The sequence below is a fragment of the Pezoporus wallicus genome, unplaced genomic scaffold (assembly GCF_028554395.1).
Source record: "Pezoporus wallicus isolate ANWC-B61680 ecotype Strahan unplaced genomic scaffold, APGP_CSIRO_Pwel_v1 contig_10810, whole genome shotgun sequence".
NCBI classification, from domain to species: Eukaryota; Metazoa; Chordata; class Aves; order Psittaciformes; family Psittacidae; genus Pezoporus; species Pezoporus wallicus.
Genome location: NW_026642731.1, coordinates 670617 through 691788, shown reverse-complemented (window position 1 = coordinate 691788; position 21172 = coordinate 670617). Strand labels below are relative to the sequence as shown.

The 21172-nt window shown below is 42.6% G+C and overlaps 1 protein-coding gene across 8 annotated transcripts in view; it reads left to right on the top strand.

Annotated features, from left to right (window-relative positions):
* Positions 1-21172, top strand: part of EYA2 (EYA transcriptional coactivator and phosphatase 2) — a 166633-nt gene that overhangs the window by 67920 nt on the left and 77541 nt on the right. For 6 of the 8 annotated variants that reach the window (XM_057432171.1, XM_057432169.1, XM_057432170.1 and 3 more), the window contains 7 exons: positions 6754-6843; positions 11459-11517; positions 13723-13883; positions 14848-14962; positions 16503-16624; positions 17471-17571; positions 20834-21119. In XM_057432171.1, the coding sequence (XP_057288154.1) occupies positions 6754-6843; positions 11459-11517; positions 13723-13883; positions 14848-14962; positions 16503-16624; positions 17471-17571; positions 20834-20914 (729 nt within the window). In that variant the 3' untranslated portion in view covers positions 20915-21119. Of the gene's footprint in view, positions 1-6753; positions 6844-11458; positions 11518-13722; positions 13884-14847; positions 14963-16502; positions 16625-17470; positions 17572-20833; positions 21126-21172 lie in introns of those variants that run through there. The other 2 variants (XM_057432168.1, XM_057432174.1) reach the window with 2 other exon arrangements.

The following is a 21172-nucleotide window of genomic DNA, read 5'->3' as shown; positions in this document are numbered from 1 at the left end:
GGAGAGCAGAGGGTTTTCTAAGCAAAGTGCACATGTGGTATTTGGAAGTATTAAAGGATTAATTTTGACATAAAATATGTATCAGAAGCAATGCTGGATTGTCAAACAAGCGTGAGCGAAGGGACCCTACTTTCCAGTATCACTGAATCGTGACTTGATTTTAAGGGAAGAATAGTTTGAAAAACAGAACGACATAACTTGTGTTAGGAAGTTGCATGTGTGAAATACATAGTTGTGCAGAGGACTGCACACAGTGATGTGTTTCCACCAAGCTTTCCAGGAGTTCTGTATTTTTCACAGTTATCAAGGGCTTGCATAGAGAAATAGAGTGATTTTGCAGTGCTGAGGAGAAGGAATGAAGGTGTATTTGGTTTCAATTTCACTCCCTCTTATGACCTGTATAGTAAAAAAAAAATCTGTAGATTTTTTTAATCTTTTGCATTACTAAATTGAAGTAATTTCCATTTGTTCTCAAGCATCATGGCCCAGCTTTTCACCTGTATTTAAGTACAGTATTCCCACCGGACCAAAATCCATTTAAGAACTCATAGATTCAGACACTGCGTAAATTAGTGTAGTCATTACTGCTTGTCCCTGAGCATAGTTCATTTAAAGTGGCAGGAGAACCTTTTCAACCTCCATGTGATCTTGAATGTAAGGATTTAGTGACTGACATGCCCATTTGCTTATTTCCAAGGTGTAGTCCCGAACCATTTCTGAACAGCTACATGCCAGTAAAAAGCTAGTCCTTCAGTAAGTAATAAGCAATAATTTGGAAGTATCTCTCAAGTCACAGTAAGGGTGACTGTGAAAAGCTATCTGAAGAAAAACGATTAAATGGTATTTGCTGTCCATCTAGCATGGACCTTTCACAAGCTTGCACTGTGCTGACTGTAGATGCTATTCATTTAAATTTGGGAGATTGTCTAATAAACCTGGATATATCAATGTTCAGGTAAAACAATGTCTTTGTTTTGGGGAAAAAAGGTTTAGAGCCTGAAAAGCTGAGTGATTCTATTTGAATCACTTATTTAAGAAGTCTGAAGTGCAGTTACTTCAGTCACTTCTGAAAATGGGTTTTGATTCTGAGCTACTTTGGTTATTTAAAGCAATGTTTTTCACAAATACCTGCTCTCTCAATTGGAAACTCTGAGAGCCTGGGTCTGGCTGTAGCCTGCATCTATTAAAAAGATAAAATTGCAATCTAAGCTACTGAAGTGTAGTAAAAGAGATAAATGTGTTCTCTTCCTCAAGAAGACGTGGACTTACTTGAACTGGAGCTGATGCACATGTCCTATGATGGGAAACCCTTGTTCATGTCTCATTCTGATCGAGGTATAAAGTGTTACAGTACAGGAATTATCATTCTCACAGACTCTTTCTGTTCAAACATGTAGCCCAGCATTTGGATCTTTGCTTTTTTTATTATTATTTTTAATTTTATATAACAACCAAGCTGGTCCATTTTTCAGGAGTTTCCAAGTAATTAAACCCAATTAAAACTATTAAATTCTTTCTTTTGGTGACAACTTCATTATTAAGAGCTAACCACAAGGAGGAGATTTAACTTGGAAAGCCCTTGATTGTATACTAATCCGTCTCTCACCTCTGGCTGACACCTGTGGCAGATAAACCCTAGAGAATAGGAGTCTGATGAATACTCTTAATTAATACTTTCTTCCTTGTAGAAAAGTAATTATTTGCTCATGGCATAAACAGGTATTTGGCAGGGATTTAAAGAGACTGATTAGTTTTAAATACTAGGGCTTTATTTTGTTGGGTATTTTTTAAATGGAGGGGAGGTCTGAATCCAAGATCCATGCTCAGAATGACTTTGTCCTAACATTCTGAATGTCGGGATAATTGGCACATTGCTAAATAGAAGCAGAGTCAGACAAGAAGCTGATTTGTTATCCATCTCAAAGGAGCCAGCTTTGCCCCTTTGCTAATGGCCTGCAAGTCTGAACAAGGTACCTGTAAGGCAGAGGCTTGGAATGGGCTTTGGAGCCAAGATTGGAGGCGAGAGTGACTTGCACTTGAGAGATTGCCAGAGATAAGTCTTTTTCTCTCTTCCTTTTAAAATTACAGTGTGCAAGAGGGGAGAGTTGGCTATGGACATCCAGCCAACTGGATTAGCAGTAGCTGCAGGTGTTAACTAATACATGTCTCTAATGCATACTGTAAGACAAATATAAGCAGGTTATGAAAAATCAATCTCAGTGATTTGGGAGAGCAGTGATACGGTTTTAATACAGATCCATTTGGGAGGATCCTGACAGTGCAATGTGAAGTGTGGCTGCAATGCACATGGGCTTTTGTGTTGGTAATTCCAGTACCTTTAGTAGTAGTTCAGTCTGGAGAAGAGAAGGCTCAGGGGGGACCTTATTTCTAAAAAGCCTCAGAAGAGAAGGCTCAGGGGGGACCTTATCTCTAAAACTACCTGAAAGGAGGTTGAAGTGAGGTGGGTGCTGGTCTCTTCTCCCAAGTAACAAGCGATAGGACAACAGGTAACAGCCTCAAGCTGCACCGGGGGAGGTTCAGACTGGAGATTAGGGGCAATTTCTCCACCAAGAGGGTGCTCAGGCAGTAGAACAGGCTGCCCAGGGCAGTGGTGGAGTCACTGTCCCTGGAAGTGTTCAAAAATCATGTAGACGATGCTCTCAGTGACATGGTTTCATGGTGGCCTTGGCAGTGCTGGGGAACAGTTGGACTTGATGATTTTAAAGGTCTTTTCCAACCTGGTTGATTCTATGATTCTATGAAACTACTACTTCTCTTTGTTAAAAGTGGGAGTGAAGAGTGCATTGAGGAGGAATATCAGTCTCTTTGAGAATGAATACTTCACAATGACCACTGCTCCACTGGTGCCTATTTCCCCCAGCCGATGGGAAGAAGCCTGTTAAAGCTGTGCATTGGAGGGTCAGGAGTGCCTGGACTGTCATGTGTGAGCACCAGAGGTTAACACTAAAGTAATTTGTGGAGCTGTTTAATTGCGACCCTAAAGGAAGCTCCAACAGTGGTGCTTGGCAGAGGTGAGGCACATAGGGATATGCTGTGGTGCTGGAGGTTTTGTTTACAAAAGGAGTTCATTGCCTGTTTTGTATCCCTGCCTCTCATTGTCCTTGTTTGTGAAAGCATGACTCCTAGATTAGCAGAGGGGTAGGACCTTGCTTTTCTAAAGTTACTAAACAAGCACCATGGGTTCAGTTTTTAGATTAATCTGTTTTCTCTGTAAAAAGTGGTTCCTGGAGGAGATTTGATTTCAAGCTGTCTGCGATCCATTCTTCCTTGGGCTCGTATGCATCAGAAAACTAGATCTGTTACCCAGAAGCTTGTTTGCAGGGCTGCAGGGTGCAGTTTTCTCGTGGAAGGACATGTTAGCAGGAATCATCGGTATGAATGTGGTAACTTTGTGTTGCTCTGTCAAACTTACACTGCTCTAACATAAGCATTAGCAGCCCACAGGGCATCTCCTGCAGCACAGATACCCTTTAGTGGTACAGGATTTCCCTTCCTCAGAAAAGCTCTTCATCATCATCTTCAGGTAAATTTCATAGTTCTTGTTCAATTTACACACTATACACAGAATTTGGACAACATGATTGATAAACCTAATCTCATTTTGGTGCTTTCTCATCAGTCTGATTTTTCTGTTTATTCATACTTGAATTGAAAGCTGCGTTGACTGTGTCTTTCTTCTGTGTGGGTACAACCTCTAGCACAGCAGGGTTCAAGTCTGGGTCTAGTGCTTCTAGATGCTACAGTAATGCAAATAAATTAACTGCCAGTGAAACCCTGGCCTAGTGCCTCTAGACACCTATAGTGGGAGTGCTGATTTGCCTTTTAACTTTATCAGCCTCTTTAAGACTTGGAAGTGTGCCTTGCTGTAGAGGAAATGTCCATACTGTGAAGGCAGTGATGCCAAATCATTTCCCCAAACGACTTCCCCTCTGGGTGGTAAAGTGCATTTTTCTGTTTTATTTTCATTCCATCATATTCGCTATCTCAAGAGAAAGATTTTACTTTTTTTTTCTCCCCCTCTCATCTACATTTCTGTATAGTTTAACTAAAGAGAAGGTAACTTCATGCAGTGTGGAAATGTTTCCTTCTCCCCATTAGTGATTAATACCAATGAAGTTGAAGACAAAACTCAGAGGATAAATGACAGATACCAACCAGTGAGATTTCCTGAAAGAGGTTTAAAGGCTAATGATCCTTGAAATGTATAAAAATAAATTGCTTCATTAAAAACTATTTTACAAAATAATTTCTTCCTAGCAGCATATTTTCTGCAAAACAGTTCCCCTGTGTAACTACACCTGGGTAGTAAAATTTGATTCAGTGCTGCTCATATGGGGCCGCAGTCAAATGTCCTGATCATGCCTGTGTCCCTGTGCCTCATCAGGAGAGGAGGTTTGGGGCTTAAAATTAGAGACATGTTCAAGGCAAGTCTGTTGAAGTTTACTTTTTGCCCAGAGGAGAAAGTGCCCTTCTTTCTGGGACAGCAACAAGCATGTTTAAACATGAGTGACAGAGTTTTTCTTTAGATGGGCACAATGCTTGTGAGTCACACACATGGCTGAAACCACAGCCATTCTGCTCTAATTAAAGAGAACTACACCAAGAATGCGTAATAATTAGGTTAGTGTGTAATACACCATCCATGTCAACAGCATCTGCCACAAAGGTTGATTGAAATGTACTCATCCTCCAAACATTGTGCTCCCTGTTAGAGCTCCTCAACTAATTCATTACCATCCTGTCATACAATAACATGACTCCACAGAAATCTGCAGAAAATTAGAGCAAAGACTACGTATAGATCTGCCCTGGTTTAGCATGTAACTTCAGTGAAGGAAAACCACCCACATAAACATAAAGATGAGAGATCTCCGTCCTAATGAAGATGAATTACCAAAAAAAAAGGGCTGTGTGGGAATACTCTATTTTTTCCAAGTTGTCTGTTGTTGTTTAGTTTGAACAGACACGATGCTTTTGAGCTGTGAGTGTTTATCAAATTAGCCACAGATTAGTTTTTGCTTGTGTTTTTGAAGTATTTAATGAATAAGGAAATGTTCTGCTGGCGACCTTGTTTGCATCAGTGTGTTTCTGTGCTTTTGCTGTGGGTTTAGGAACAAAGTTAGTTGTTCGGGGGCAGGAGGGATGGTTGACTTTATGCTCAAGACACATGGAACAGTTACTGAGATTCATTTAATACTGCAGTGCATGAGGCTGGGTACAGCAGGTCACTTGGTGGTGTTTCAGAGTAACAGATTCGTGTAGGCTGTGTCCAGTGCCCAGTGGGCAGCTTTGAAACAGTGAGCCAAGAGCTGTAGGAGCCCTGCAGCCACCATCCCCATCCAGGCGGCAGCTTGGAGGACCGAGTAGATCTGCTGTGCACATGTAGTCAGCTGTTAAAGTAGCCTTCCAAGCCAAAGGATGAGAAAGTAGCCCAGCCAAAAGTCGTTTTTGCCATGTAGGATTGTCTGTGGGTGGCTTCTTCAGCTAAGCAGAGTCAGCCCTGTCAGCCTGACACAATTTAAGTTTGCAGTTACTGAGTTGGTGGGGAAATGAAGTGGCAGCCGTCTCACAGGTGGTTTTGTCTCAGATGGGTAACAACAGGCAGGGAAAAACACTAATTTTCTAAACCAAATCAACTAAACACACTAAAGTAGAGCTGCAGGTAGTGTAGTTCTTCTCCAGAGGAATTTAATTAAGGTTTTGCCACTGATGTTGGTAGGAGCAGGATCTGGATGTGAGAAAGTTCACACATGCTTAAGAACATGTAGAAGCCGTTTTAGAGCTGCTGGCATGTGTGTTTTCACATTCTCTTCATCGTTAAAAAAGTGTTTTAAAAGTGCTGCAGGCAGCCAGAGCTTCTGCATCATGTCCTTCCCTTTTGGGAAGCAGTTTGGGACCCTCTCAGGGAAGGGCCAAGTGAGACCCACACTTGGGTAGGTGAGGAGCTGCTGGCACAAGGAAATGGCAGAATGAGCAAACCTTCACAGTCAGCCAGCCCATGCAGACCGGAGCGGCGCATGCAGCAGTGTGGCTGCTCTTGTATCTCCTGTCTGGGGGCATGCCTGTTGCTGAAGACAGTAGATGCTGTTATCGTGCTGGACTCTGATGTGGGAACAACACATCTGCCTTTCTGTCTGGTTCTGTGCTGATCATCTAAGTTATGGTAGTAAAGACCTAAGCCAAATGTGCTGAGACACATGGATTGCACCCTCTATAGAAAGAGACTGCATTTATGGATTCTGTTTTCAGATTTTGCTCACCAGATTGCTGTTTGACATTAAAAGAGAATAATGCTGACCTTCTAGGGCTGGTTTAAAGGACAAAGTCAAGAAAGGATCACCCTCTGTGTACTCTGTTGCTTGTAACGCTCTCCTAGCCATTCCCTAATGACACTATTGGAAATCAATTCTTGGTCTAAACTACTGAAGCAATTCTTATATAGTGTCAGGTGTTCAAAGGTTCTTGTTATATCATCTGAAGCATGTGGGCTATTACTGATCAAGGCAAGCCATAGACATCTTTCAAAGAACAGAATTTAATTATCTATGAAAGCAGAAGAAAGGATAGGAAAACCATTTTAAGATACACTTGGGAAATAAAATCACTTTAATGAGCCTATCTTCAGAAACAGGACTGTGTAGATCCTATGTTTGCTCTAATCTCCTACCTCCCCCTCCCAGAAAAAAAGATCAAAGTGAATGGATAAAAACCTGGTTGTATTTCCCCTCACAGGACACTACAACGTCTGTGCGGATAGGTCTTATGATGGAAGAAATGATCTTCAACCTTGCAGATACACATCTGTTCTTTAATGACCTGGAGGTATGTAGCTGCTTATTTTATTTAACATCTCTCTCTCTAATCATTTGCATCTGGTCTACAAACTTGTTTTTCTGGCCAAGAAACTTTCATTTTTGACCCCAAAGAAATGGGCCTTAGATGTCTTATTGGAAGCATACTTCACTGTGTCCCTTTGACATCTTCATTCTGTTAAGGAATTTTTTTTCTAAATACACAGTAACAATGATGGCTTTTGGCAGTTTTACTAAATCTAATAATGAGGACATTGCTGCTGCTTCTCCTGAAATTTGCTATTTAATAATTTTATTAAGCTAAATTAGCAAAGATCCTATGGGGCAGGTAGCAATTAGTTGTGAGCCACTGCAGAGGATTTAAAAATGGTCTCTGTTCTTGAGGATATTCTGCTTCCACACACAGAGCAGGAGGTCTGCTCAAGCTGAGGCACACTGCAGGATGGAAACTATGGGAGTTTCAACATTAAAGACCAACAGGAAGAATCCTTCCTGTTTGTGGCTTGGTTAGGTCTGACTGTGCCTTATACAAAGCAGAAATCCATTTGAATACAGTAAAATTCAAGCAAAGCGGTGCTAGCAGATGATGATAAAAAAAAAAATCTAACATCCCTGGGTAGACTTTTACAGTCTTTTTTTCACTTGAAAAAGGAGGAATTTTTTTCTGTGCTGGATGAAATGAGATAACTTTTTGTGTGCCTGATGAGTTCAGTGTGAACTTCTAGTTCCTTCACTGCTTAATTGCACTGTGGTCCTTAGCATTACAGGAGGTACAACCTTTCCTGCCACCTGTCTCCTTACAATCTGAGGTTTCACTTGCTGAGAATTTTCATTTCCTTTTGAAGACAAGCAGTGGCCAACACCTGAACTGACAGATATTTCCTCTTTCAGCTCTTTTCAAAGAGGGAGTTGGTGATGAGGTTATGAGAAGTACAAACTGAAAAAGTCCTCCTTCGGGAGGGGGAAGGGGAAGCTGCTGTTTGGAAGTGCAGGGTACTATATAAAGAGTGATAATATTTAATATGCAGCCAGCACTTTCCACTCATCAAATCTTAGCTCCATGTACTGCACAAAGTCACCCTCTGGAAAACCTCTCCCTATCTAGACTCTTGCAAAAATATAAGTTGGCAAATCATTTTAAAATAAGTTTTTTCCTTGCTTTACTTACTGCTCTAAAACATGAAGTGAAGTACGATTAAGAGGGACGACACAGGAGGGCATACAAAGATGATAACTAAAACCATTTGTGTAAGTAGTGCTATTTTGTGACTGCTTGAAAAAATAGAAGCAAATTTCAGTGGAAGAAATTGCAGCAATAGTCATCTGTCTCTGTTCATTAACCACCCTACTCCTTCATTTAGGATGATAAATAAAAGAAAAGTCAGAAAGTCATCTTAAGGATCATACATCACCAAGCGCAAGGTTTGGACCAAAACAAAAAAAGATGAATTATGTTCTTAGAACAGAAAGAAGAAATTGGTAAAAAACAAGCACAGAAGCTGACTCGGTTCTAGACCCACGAAGATTACCATATACATTAGCACCATCATGTGGTATAACACTGGTCTGTACAGGACAAAATAAGCTAAAAACACTCAAACCCTTTTCGGAGCATCTTCTGTGTTGGGGCGGCGTGAGAGAAGCAGCAGGGTAGCTGCCCAGCTGTCTGGATGATGGGGCACACTAGAGATGTGCTGCCCCAAGACAAAGGATCAAGGCACCAAACCTTGACAGGGGCAGGCTGTGCGTTGCACTTCCAGAGCATGCAGTGACACAAGCATTGCTCTGTTCAGGAGGTTATTTGCAACATAACCCAGGCAAGCAAGGCCTCTGTTTTCTGAGCCCCATGTTGAAATCATACAAGCGTGTGTTTGCCACACTAATTTGTCCTCTCATACGGCATATAAGCATAAGTATAGGCCACACAAGAGGTTGTGTACTTGTGTGCAGTGATCACACTGCAGCATATATCAGGAAATATTCAGTTGAAAGGAAGTATTCTCACTTTCTGCTCCCCTTTTGGGACACTGGGGAGAAAAGAAGTTGCTCAAGGTTACAGATCACAGTGAAGTTAAAATACAAACTCTGAGCTTTCCAGGGTTGAGCTTTTTCTCCCAGATGCCTTTTGTTCACAGTGCAATGCTGGCTAAAGAATAATACCTTCTACCTCCAGTCCCTCTGGAGATATTGTTGTCTAGCACTCTGGAAAACAGGTATTAAGGACAGGAGGACTGACAAGGGGGTGAGGAATTAACAAACAAGGGGATTAGTGTGTTTACAAGTTACTGCCTTTCAGAGCCATACCTGGAGGGTTTGTGTTCTGGGAACTGTTAACTCCCCACCTAATGAGGGATGCAAGCTTGGCTGATAAACGAATCCATAAGATGTTTAAAAATCTCTCACACAGTCCTGATATGCAAACAGTGACAAGCTGTGCATTCATCAGTTGTTTTCATATGTGCACAAGACATACCTCAACGGCATTCAGAACGAGCATAAGCGATAACAGAAGGCGCTTCTCTACACATCCTCAGGAACAGCTTGTGTTTCACAAGGAGGCAGCAGAGGCTTTCTCCAAGCCTGCAGTACTATTTCAAGTCTGCATTAGCTCAGGCTCCTTCACATGTGGGTGCAGGGGTCTGGTCCCACGTGGAGGCAGGTTGCTTGGCACAGACTGACCTAGAGATACCACAACAATAAAAACAGTTCAGTTCCCAGAGCTGTGAGGGTTGGCTGAGGTCTCAACAGGTTTGACTCTGTTACAGGCTGTATGTGCCACACATCATATCCCTCAGAGATCCTAGAGCATCATTTTAAAAAGTCAGCAGATGTGAAAACTGGGATGTGTTCCCACTGCAGACATCCACGCCAACAATCTGGTCCTCCTTTGCAGCAGCCCAGATATCCTGCCTTGATTCCCTGCTCACTAAAATTTCAAAGAAATTCTGCAAGAATGAAAAATTAGTCTTGTAACCAAGCAGTAAAACATGGTCCATGTTCTGCTTTAACCAGCTTCCCTGAGTTTCACCCAGTAACACGATAGGCTCAGCCGGTGCACTATGAGGTAGCGTCTCACCAAGTGTCATGGTATTTTATTAAGTTAGAAATGTGATAGCTACTGTTGTCACACTTCAGTGTACAGAACAATTCATTCACAAATGAGAAAAACAGATCTCTCTGCAAATACCTTTCCCCTGACTTAATGCCCTGCATCATACAACTGAAGTGCAGTGGGCTGCATCAATATTTTCCCAGCATGGCTCACAACAGCCATTGGCAGGGGAGCTTAAAAATGATGGGCTAGAGGGGAGAGAGAGAAAGAGATGCCAGCAGAGATCTGCTATTCAGCCTCTTGGCTCCAGTTATGTACAGAAATACACACCCCAGTTATAGGTTGATAAGAGGACAGGAACAAGATAAAATTGTGTCTTTGAGCATTATCTCAAATGCTGCAGAAAATCTCATGATCATGAACAAGAGCTACCTGTGCCATTTCACCACTGATAACAAATTTGGTTAATTGTTTGAGGATGTTTTTCTTTTTTTGAAAGGGGCTAGTTTAAAGTATCTCATAAACTCCTAATTGTATAAAGAAGGTAAGATAAATTCTGTGGTTTACAGAATAGTGTAGAGGTGAAAACTAACTGTACCTTGGTTAGTTGCAATTCTTCTGACTTTGGAATCCTGTTGTACCAAGCACTTTTTTCTTCTATTGAAAAATCAACCAGAGCAAAGGATAAGAGTTCATCAGCTTGAATGAAGGCTTTCTGTCTTGTTCTAACCTGCAAGGGTCATAGAGAAAGGAGATTGAAGGTGGTGGGAGAAGCTTCCTGTTTTTAACTCTTTTTAATCTTAATGCTAAGACTAGGAAAGAGACCAAAGAAATAACATTTCTCAAATTTTTGAGGCAGGGCCTCCACCATTCAAACAATGAAGAATTTTGGAAGATAAGATCTAGAGTACATGCTTCATGCAGGCTGAGCTCCAAGTATATACTCTGGTTAAACTTCCTGTGCATAGATTTCCTCATTACTGACACACATTCTTCCTTCACTCTGTCTGTGGCTGGGGCTATGAAAGGCTGCCGCCTTCAGTGCTTCTGTCCAGGTTCCCTGTACATCAAAGGAAGCTCAGCCCCCTCAGAACAAACAGTGAAAACACTGGCAGGACAGGCATCTCTGGAAAGTTCTTTGGGACAGATCTCCCTGTGTAATTATGTGGGCATACACCTCCTGTCGAAAGCAGTATTCTCAAAGGGGCACAGGCTGCCAAATCTCTGCCTTATCTTGCATACAAAGTTTAAAAACCACAGTTTTCCTGGCAAAAACCCAAGCATCTCTCTCCCTCCTGTTGCATAGGAGAGAGTTCCACTTACTGTAGTATTCAAGAACTGTTTTGCCCTTAGATAATGGCAGATTTCACATACACGCTCTCTGTCTAGTCATATTTTGTACAAGTGCTATGTGATGCTTGTTCCTAACAATTAACTGGCTAGACTATGCCAGACAATACTAAGATTTTATCTTCTTAATATTACATTTAATGCAGTTTTTCATTATGTTATTTCAGGGTTTTTTTCCAAAGCATTTACTTACTGCTATATTTTTTTTCCATACGCTTCTCAGGACTGTGACCAGATCCACATAGATGATGTATCATCAGATGATAACGGTCAGGATCTAAGGTACGGTATCTCCTGGAAGTTGCAGGTCAGGTAGTCCCCAGCTGTTTGAAAATAGGAGGGGGCTGGTCAGTGTTGTAAAATAACATTCTCAGTCATGCACCCCCTCCCTTTCCTGGCTCTATGCTGTCTGCATTAAGCACACAGAAGCACAGAATCCCCTTTCTCACATTAATATGCATGTGCCTACTGTCAGGCCCTGACTGTACTGAGCTTTGAACCATTCTGGGAAATATACTTAAAATTAGCTTAAACTCCAGTCCGTCTACACTAGTTTCTGATGTGATTTGGCCAGCCACTTAGTGCAGGTATGGCCAAAATGCTTCAAAACCATATCGAAAGATTTCCCACTGCCTAACCTGTAACACATGGGCTCAGCAGTGAGACTTATGGACCTTGCCATGCCAGAGTTCTGTTACTGGTAGAAACTTATATCAGAATTGCTCCAAACATTATTATCTAAGTTAGATTATCATGTACCTAAAAAATACTTCTGAGGAATTACATCACCTTTACTAAAGCATTGGCTGCAGAGTCATGATAATTGGCGCAAGAATTAAATGGGAAGAGCTCATATAGAGCTTTATATTTTATGTTTTTCTGGCTGGTGATTATGAGAAATGGGTGCAGAAACAGCATGGAAAACTATTAAGTGTTTTAGGGAAGAGACTTTTTCTTCTGCAGAGAACACTTGAAAGATCTCTTGCAGTAACTGAACTGCTAGTTTGTGCTCTGCAGTGCACTGAAGTGGCACATATTTATTTAGGTCCTTTGCCTCCAGTGGCCTGTAAGCAGGTGAGGCTAGATACTTGCTCAGACATTGATTAAAACATTACTTTGGGGTTTATCTCAATCAGTGCACTTACCTTGAGTGAATAAAAAAATTCGTATGCTAACAACACATCTTGAATTCTGTGAAAAGCCCTCCCTGAGTGGTTTCTGTTGTTTCAGAAATACTTCTCAGCTGCTCCTGGTTTGTCTGTGTGGGAAATGAAGCTGAGCTGACTTCAGTATCTTAAGCATAATAACTCCTATCTGGATGCTTTAATGCAGAAATACAGTGGCATCAGGGCTCTCTAGATGGGGAAATTACTGTGCAGTAAATCAGGATGTGAATGTACAAGCACTGGCTGCTCCCCCAGTGAGGTGTCAGAAGCACTTTAAGCTGAGCTAACTTCAGGCTGCACCTGAGAAGGATAGGTCTGTCCCCCTCAGCCTTTCTGTCCCTTCCTTTGCTCTGGTTCAAGTTGAGTTTGTCCAGATCCACTGGGTCTGTGACCTGATCTGACTAACTGTCCCCCATGAGCTGCAACTGCCCTCTTCCATCGCAGCTCAGTCTGAGACCTGCTCAGACCATGAAACCGGTCCTGATGCTGTCATCCAGCAAACATTTGAAGATGACATGAGCTCATACTGGCTCTTTCCATGCCCCGACTCCCAAACCAGGGAATCCAGATAAAAGCAACTTCTTTTTTTTTTTTTTTTTTAGTTCTGTTATCTTTTAACTGGAACAGTTCCCTGATCTGATTCATCTCAGTGCTGAAGAAATCTTTGTACCAGCCTGTGCTGGTACAGAGAAAGGGACATCAAGGAGGTCTGAAGACAGGAGCAAATGCCTGGCAGAAGGCAGGATTGCTTTCTTCAGAGAAACTGTCTGTTTAAGGTGTTTGTGGAACTGACACTTGCCCCAGTTCATTGTGGTAATTACTCTAGAGTTGCTTTGAAGCATTAACTCAGTTTTAAAACAAAAGCAAACAAAAACTTCACACATTGCAGGCAGTTAAGGCTCCTTTAGTTAATTTCTTAATCTTTTTTCTTGGTCTAATTTGTGTTCAGAGCCTGTGTAGCCATATAGCCAAGTAGTAAAAGGGAACACCAGGATCTTCTCCTTTAGGATGTATTTCTGCAGTTCCTTCAGCAGCCTGGGCAAGAGGCAGGTGAGGAAGTTCAGTGACCTGAGGACATGCAGATGTTTTGTAGTCCAGAGAACTGGCAGGGAGTGCTGAGTAACTTGCACTGTGTTTACAGTCAGAACACCTTTTAATCTGTGCTAGTAACCATGCTAGAGATGAACTCCAGTTCTGCACAGTGTGTCCTGAGCATGCTGCTGCTGCCGCTTGTCTTGACATTTCAACTGCTTCCACTCCCTGCTGGCACTGTATAGACTGCAATGTACTGACCTTTCCCCTTCCCTCCTTCCTTTCCTAGCACATATAACTTCTCTGCGGATGGCTTTCACAGTTCTGCTGCCAGCACAAATCTGTGTCTGGGCTCCGGTGTGCATGGGGGAGTTGACTGGATGAGGAAATTAGCATTCCGCTACCGTCGGGTCAAAGAGATGTACAACACCTACAAAAACAATGTAGGGGGTAAGTGTCTCTGGCCAGGCAGCAAGTTTGCCTTTCAACTCCTCAAATACTTCTGACCCTGCTAGGGACATCTCTGGAGGAGGTGTAGCAAGCATCCTGATAAGAGTATTTAACAGAGCTGAGCAACTGTTTCAGCAGTCATCCTTAAAGAAGGTTCTGCATAGGATTTGCAGGAGATGTGCTAAAATACCTGGTTTAGTGGTTCAAGAGGGACTTAAGTTGAAGTGTGGGGCTTTATTTTGTAATTTCTTAGGCAGGAAAGTGACCTCCAATTTTCCAGAAAGCTTAGTAAGCAAGCAAACAGTTCAAAATCAAATATGCCTTTTGTTTTCAGAGAACATGTGGGTGATCTCTGTCTGAAGGCATTCTTGTATCATAACTACTTGTTTTCAACTCCCCCAAAACAATAGCACCAGATATCTTCCTTCCTCTCCAGACAGTTCTCTCAATAGGCTGCTCTGCTTACCTTTTAGGACATCAGTGCCAGGCCTCTGACTAGAAAGAGAAGGACGCAAAACTCAGGTCTCTGTCGCCACAGCCAGGGGCTTGTTTTGGTTGGAGAAGCCTACCCACATGTACTGGAAGTGCTGCGTAGCTTTTCAGGAGAAACAAAACCATCCTGGCTTCAGGTGCCTCTCAGCTCAGGCCACTACCTACTGCACACAGCTCTTGCATCCCTTGCTCACTTCCCATGGAAGTTCTAATGAGGCCCTGCAGCCTGTGGGTGACTGATACCATTCTGCTGGAGAGGAAGGAAGCTGAGCTGCAGTCAGGCTTTGTGTCCCTCAGGGCAGCCTTGGAGTGGTGTGGCAGTGGGCAAAGGGATCAGCCTGCACCAGAGATAAGAGAAGGACAGTGGGAGAGTGAGGGTTCAGAACTCGGACAGAAGCCCCTTGGCATTCTACATACAAAGCTATGCAGCTCCCTTTCTGTGCTTCTGCAAAGATGCTTTCCCTGCTTACAGGTTTAATAGGCGCTCCTAAGAGGGAAACCTGGCTGCAGTTAAGAGCAGAACTGGAAGCGCTGACTGATCTCTGGCTCACACATGCTCTGAAGGCGCTGAATTTGATACATTCCCGGTAAGAACAACTTAAAGAATTGCCTACAGGCTTGATCCAGGATCTCCTTTAGTTCCCTTTATTCCCCCCTCTAAACAAATCAAGACACATTTATAGTGACTTTGCTGGCCAAATCTGTGGAAGCCTTGTCTACGTATGTTTGGCAAACCTGAATAACAAAGGGTTGGGATGAGCTTGAGATGGTGACCTGAGCAAAAGAGGTAGTTCTTTTATTGCCTTTCCTTGGCTGCCTCATCTGTGGCACACTTTTCATATGAGCATTTACAAAAGAGTAGGAAAGGGAGAAAAGGGTCTTTCTATCCCTGAACATGTTCACTCAAAGCACAGACACTACTACATGCACTACTACATAGTGTTTAAATTCCCACAAAACAGCTCCTGGCATGCATGCAGTAAGGCTGCATCACTGCTACTACTTTGTTTTATGTTTTTTCATTCTACTAAGCTGCTCAGAGACATTACCAGTACTCACATTATCTGCCTCTAGCTGCATAATCTCCCAGCGGCTTGGGAACTTCCAGTGGCAAGACAGATTTTCTTCCAACCATCTTTCAGACTAGAGTAAAAGAGAGAAACACAGACTGGAAGTACTGGAAGTACTAATATTCATCAACGATTTAGGTGAGGGAATTGAGTGTACTATCAGCAAGTTTGCTGATGACACTAAGCTGGGAGGAGTGGCTGACACGCCAGAAGGCTGTGCTGCCATCCAGTGAGACCTGGACAGGCTGGAGAGTTGGGCAGGGAATAACTTGATGAAATATAACAAGGGAAAGTGTAGAGTCCTGCATCTGGGCAGGAACAACCCCAGGTTCCAGTATAGGTTGGGGAACGACCTGTTAGAGAGCAGTGTAGGGGAGAGGGACCTGGGGGTCCTAGTGGACAACAGGATGACCATGAGCCAACACTGTGCCCTTGTGGCTAAGAAGGCCAGTGGCATCCTGGGGTGTATTAGAAGGGGGGTGGTTAGTAGGTCGAGAGAGGTCCTCCTTCCCCTCTACTCTGCCCTGGTGAGACCCCATCTGGAATATTGTGTCCAGTTCTGGGCCTCTCAGTTCAAGAAGGACAGGGAGCTGCTGGAGAGAGTCCAGTGCAGGGCAACGAAGATGATTAAGGGAGTGGAGCATCTCCCTTATGAGGAAAGACTGAGGGGGCTGGGTCTCTATAGTTTGGAGAAGAGGAGACTGAGGGGTGACCTTATAAGTGTCTATAAATATATAAAGGGGGAGTGTCACGAGGATGGAGCCAGGCAAACAGTGGCAAACAATGATAGGACAAGGGGTAATGGGTACAAACTGGAACACAAGAGGTTCCACTTGAACTTGAGAAGAAACTTCTTCTTAGTGAGGGTGACAGAACACTGGAACAGGCTGCCCAGGGAGGTTGTGGAGTCTCCTTCCCTGGAGACATTCCTGTGTAACATTATCTAGGTGTTCCTGCTCCAGCAGGGGGATTGGACTAGATGATCTTTTGAGGTCCCTTCCAATCTCTAGCATACTGTGATACTGTGATACTACTTCTACTAACTTTTGTTTTCCAGGCCTAACTGTGTGAATGTGTTGGTCACAACAACTCAGCTTATACCAGCTCTTGCTAAAGTGCTTCTCTATGGACTGGGCACTGTCTTCCCCATTGAAAACATTTACAGTGCAACAAAAACAGGTAAGAGCAAACTAACGTAGGCCTCACCAAAAATATACCGAGGTTTTGTCCTAAGTCAAGTGAGGAACTTCCATCCAACGCTATTGCAACAAACAATGTACGAGGTTTTTTTCTAGCTCCATGTTTATATATGGAGCTAAATATATACTTATAATTCACATCCTGATTGCCCACAGTTCAGCCAGTACAGACTTGGGGGGAAAGAACAAAAAGGAAAAAAAAAATCAAAGTCTTCCAAAGAGTTTCCATGGGGGAATGAGCCTGAAAAATACCCACCACCCTGGGTGGTGTGGGATGTTCAACTGCACCCAGCTAGGAGGAAGGAAGTCTGCTTGGACCTGTTACATACAGGAACACCGTTTGGATCCTCTTACTCTTGCAGAGGGGTCAAGTGTGCTGGGTGAGCTTGAAGCTGTGCGAGTAAGAAATACTGGCAGGGTTGGCTTGGGGCTTTTGTTGCGTTCTGTTCTTTCTGGTATAAGTGTTAGAACCTCTGAGGTTTGCATTTTCAGATTTTGACTGCAACCAGAATGAAGAGAAGAGGGCTCTTGAGTGTCACATCAGTCAAACAACTGCAGGTCTAAGCAATGCATCAAAATCTCACAGCTTACAGAAAATTGGCAGCACCTGAAAGTCCTTGGCTGATAAAGAAAATGCTAGTAACTGCCTTGAGATATAGACAGTCCCTCTCAGATGGAGATTCAGTTAGGTTCTAATTCCAAAAGAAAGCAAGGAAAATAGCAACAAGTTTAGTTAAGTCACAGCTGCAGTTCCAGCACCTGAATGTATGAATACAGCCCTGCTGTATGTGCTTAGATAAAAAATGTCTTCTCTTCTGTTACTTAGGGAAAGAGAGCTGTTTTGAAAGAATAATGCAAAGGTTTGGAAGGAAAGCCGTGTACATTGTAATAGGAGATGGTGTTGAAGAGGAGCAGGGAGCAAAAAAGGTACAGTTTGTGGATGTCATGCTGGATTCTTCCAAGTTTTCATTTCAATGACCCTTTCTTTACTTAAGCATTTAGTGAAGCTCCCTCCGTTTGAAACAGTTTGCAATTGGTCTCAGTTTTTAATATGCAAAATACTCAAAACCTTAGGAGAAATTTCATACAGTAAATCCTCCCCACTTTGGCAGCTGATGCTGTTTCTCACGTAGTTGCTGTGTCACATGTTCATGGAATCATTCTTTACTTAATAAAGATGGCTTTAAACGTATGAGAAGGAAAACTCCAATATGTGATCTCAGATCCGCAAGCAGGCGAATTTCTGATCTACATATGTTGCTTCTGTAAGTTCCGAATCATTGGAATTAGTTTTCAATTACTAATTCTAACATGCATGTGTTTATATTTATGACTCATGGAGATCATAGGGTGTAACATCTTTAGAGTGAACAAAAGAACTAGTACTGCATTGCTGCCTTTATCAGTGATCTGTGGATCAATGTGATTAATTTCACAGGCACAGTGAGATTGGGAAGATGTACTGAATACAAAGTAGAACAGAAACTACAAAAGCAGCATGGTCAGCAGTAACAAGCCCTCAGTAGTATTTCATGCTCACTGCAGAGATGTGGCCTGCTGGCATTCATAGCCTTAGAAAGAATTAAAAGGTCTAACCTGTGCTTCCAGTTGAGTCTTCGAGTCATTAATATCCCGTCATTGGGAAATGAGAACTGGAGTTTTAGATACCAGTTGAAGCTTCTTTGCTTTGTGTAGACTGTAAGAGGAGAAAAGCTGGAACCCCAGAGCCTGGAAAAGATAAAAGCAAAATTTGAGAACACCAAAGCTTGCAGTCTGCTTACAGTAACTGGGGGGTCATAGCCAGAGATAGAGCAAGGAGTACCTTCTGCCATACATGCAGAGTATCAGTGTAGGAGCCTTGGAAACATGGAGAGCAACAATCAAAGGCCTGAAGGAAAACAGTCAGGTACATCAGCTGGGTTGTACAACATTAGAACTGGACAGCCAAAGTTTTTGTTTCCAGCAGAAACCTGCCTGAAATCTCCATTTATTTGGTTTTACAGGGACAGGAATACAATTTGTTAATGGCAAGCATTATTTGCAAGATGTCTTTGTGCATCCTAGGTCTTGCGCTCCTGATGTGCCTGCAGAAATGGGATTGAGCTGCATTTGCTTCAGGAGCATTGCACATGAGTTGAGGTGCAAGAACTGACTGCATGAGTCCTACCTGCAGCAAACTAGTTAATTTTTAATAGGCACAATGGAAGCAACAATACCTGTACCCACCTTGTAAAGCTAGCTAAATCTGCAGCTGGTTCTCTAGTTCATGAAGGGTTAAGGACTTGTCAGAGAAGAGTCCAGAATGCATGAATGAAGTGATAATAGCCTGCTGCTTTTGACAGCCCAGCGCCATACTTCAAAGGCAGTGGGTCAGTGAACATGACTGCATCAAAGGCTTCGAGGGCACTCTGGCTCTATGAAGAAGTGGCAAGGTTCAACAATCCTCTATGCCAGGATTTCAAGAGCCCTCTTGCTTGTGTCTCCTGGCCTAAGCAGCTCTCCCATTAGCAGAGCACATTCTTTGCTGGGCTGTCACCTCCTTTGATTGATGACAATCATTAGTCAAGGCTTCTACACACCTGAGCTTTACACACACACAAAAAGGGGGGGCAGGCAGAGCCTTTCACTGTTTTGCCGACAGCACTGATAATATCTCCATTTTAGTGGGTTGCTTTTCTTCACCTGTCTGATGAGTGATAAATCTGTAAATGCTGAACAACGGGAGGGGCTGAAAGGCCAAGTCTTCTTCTTGGTTAAGAAAGAAAAAGATAATGCAATGGAAGGGGTTTAATAACAACCAGAGCAGCCAGAGGGAGAAGGAAATAACTTTTCCCCATAAAGTGAAATTGCAAAGTAATGGAGTCCAGTCACTTCAGATGTGTTTGCTTGCTGTCTACACACGGATCAATAGCTTGAAGGAAACATTTGTTTACTGATAGGCAGCATAGCAAAGGGAAGCTTGAGTTGTATTTAAACATTAGAGGAGTGTAAATAGACACTAAAATAAACTTCTGGAAGCACTGGAGGTTTTCACACAGGCAAAAGGGGCACCCACGGGAAAGGCACAGCTCCCATCAGCAGAATCACTTGCTAGGAAGTATATATTCTCTAATTCTTTGTCCAGAGTATTTATCCAGAAGCAGCACATCTACAGTGGAATTTTTTACAGCGATGAAATACTCAGAAGTTTTATTGCCATGCTGGAAGGGCAGTAAGCTCTGTCAGTTAAAGCTTTCTGTACATCTGTTACTGCACACACATCACGGACTGTACAGAGATGCGTATTTTGGGAGGAAGGTGAGAAAATCCCAATCTCAAATGCTGTTAGAAGATCTAAGTGCAGAAATGAGCTGTGTCTTTCATCTAAAGTAAAACTGCTTTAACTATTTTGGAGAAGAAACAAATCCAGCTCAAACTCCAGGCTCACCAGAACACTGCAAGAGAAGTCTTATGTAACATCATAAAGCAAGTTCTAATTATTTTCATGTTATCTCTTTGCAAGCTATTACAGGGGTTTAATCCATTGCTAATGACTGCAGAATTGTGTTGTTATCATGCTTTCAAAGAGTTGTTCATACCTTGCCAGATTACACTTCCCACCTCAGGTCCCTGCCTATCACACCTTTCTCTGAGCAATGAATAATTGATCTGAGCAATGATGCCAGTTCCTACATTTACAAGAAAGGGGATATGACCTGCTCTTCCAGTTAACTTGCACAGGGAATTCTTAGGAAGCATTTTGGCTGTGTGGGATTTTATTCTTTTGTTTACATTTTTATAAATTTAATAACTTCCTTTTATGATATTTCTCATTGAGTCTGTGAAACACTGACAACAGCTTTCTCTGGTGATGCTCACCTGAACCTCTAGAACTACTGCAATTCTAGAAACATTCCTAATTAATCCATGTTAAAAAAGCACAGGAGAGTAAAGTTTAGTAGCTAGTACTGTCACAAAGTCCCTGCATCCTCCAGCATCCCTGAAGCAGGGCACTCCTAAATTGTGGAGGGTCTGTCTTCCTCTCTGCATAGAAAGTACGTCACCAAATAGAGACTTCCCCCTGCCTGCCTTCCTGACAAGCCGCTGGCCCAAGTACTAAGCTTGTTCCTGAGTGTGCAAACTAAGAAAGTTGCTTTGATCTCAGTATTAAACAGAAACCAAAAAATGCCCTCTTTTGGTTTCACTCTAGCACAACATGCCATTCTGGAGAATCTCTTGTCACGCGGACCTGGAAGCTCTGCGGCACGCCTTGGAACTTGAATATTTGTAGCAGACCCCCCCCAACATCTTAGAACTGTGAGGGCTTCACTCAAACTATGGCATCGGTTCCACCTATTCCTCGAAACTTTCCTAGTACAAAAATCCCACAGCAACTGCAGTTGTTCTGGTTTTTGAAGGAGAACCCTTTCAGTGGAAGCCTTTGAGAACTTGCAGCCAAAGAACATTGTATCAAGTCCTTCTTCTTTGGACAGAGGAAAAGCCTTCAGATAACTCACTGGGGGAAACCTGCAGTTGAATGGTTAATGGA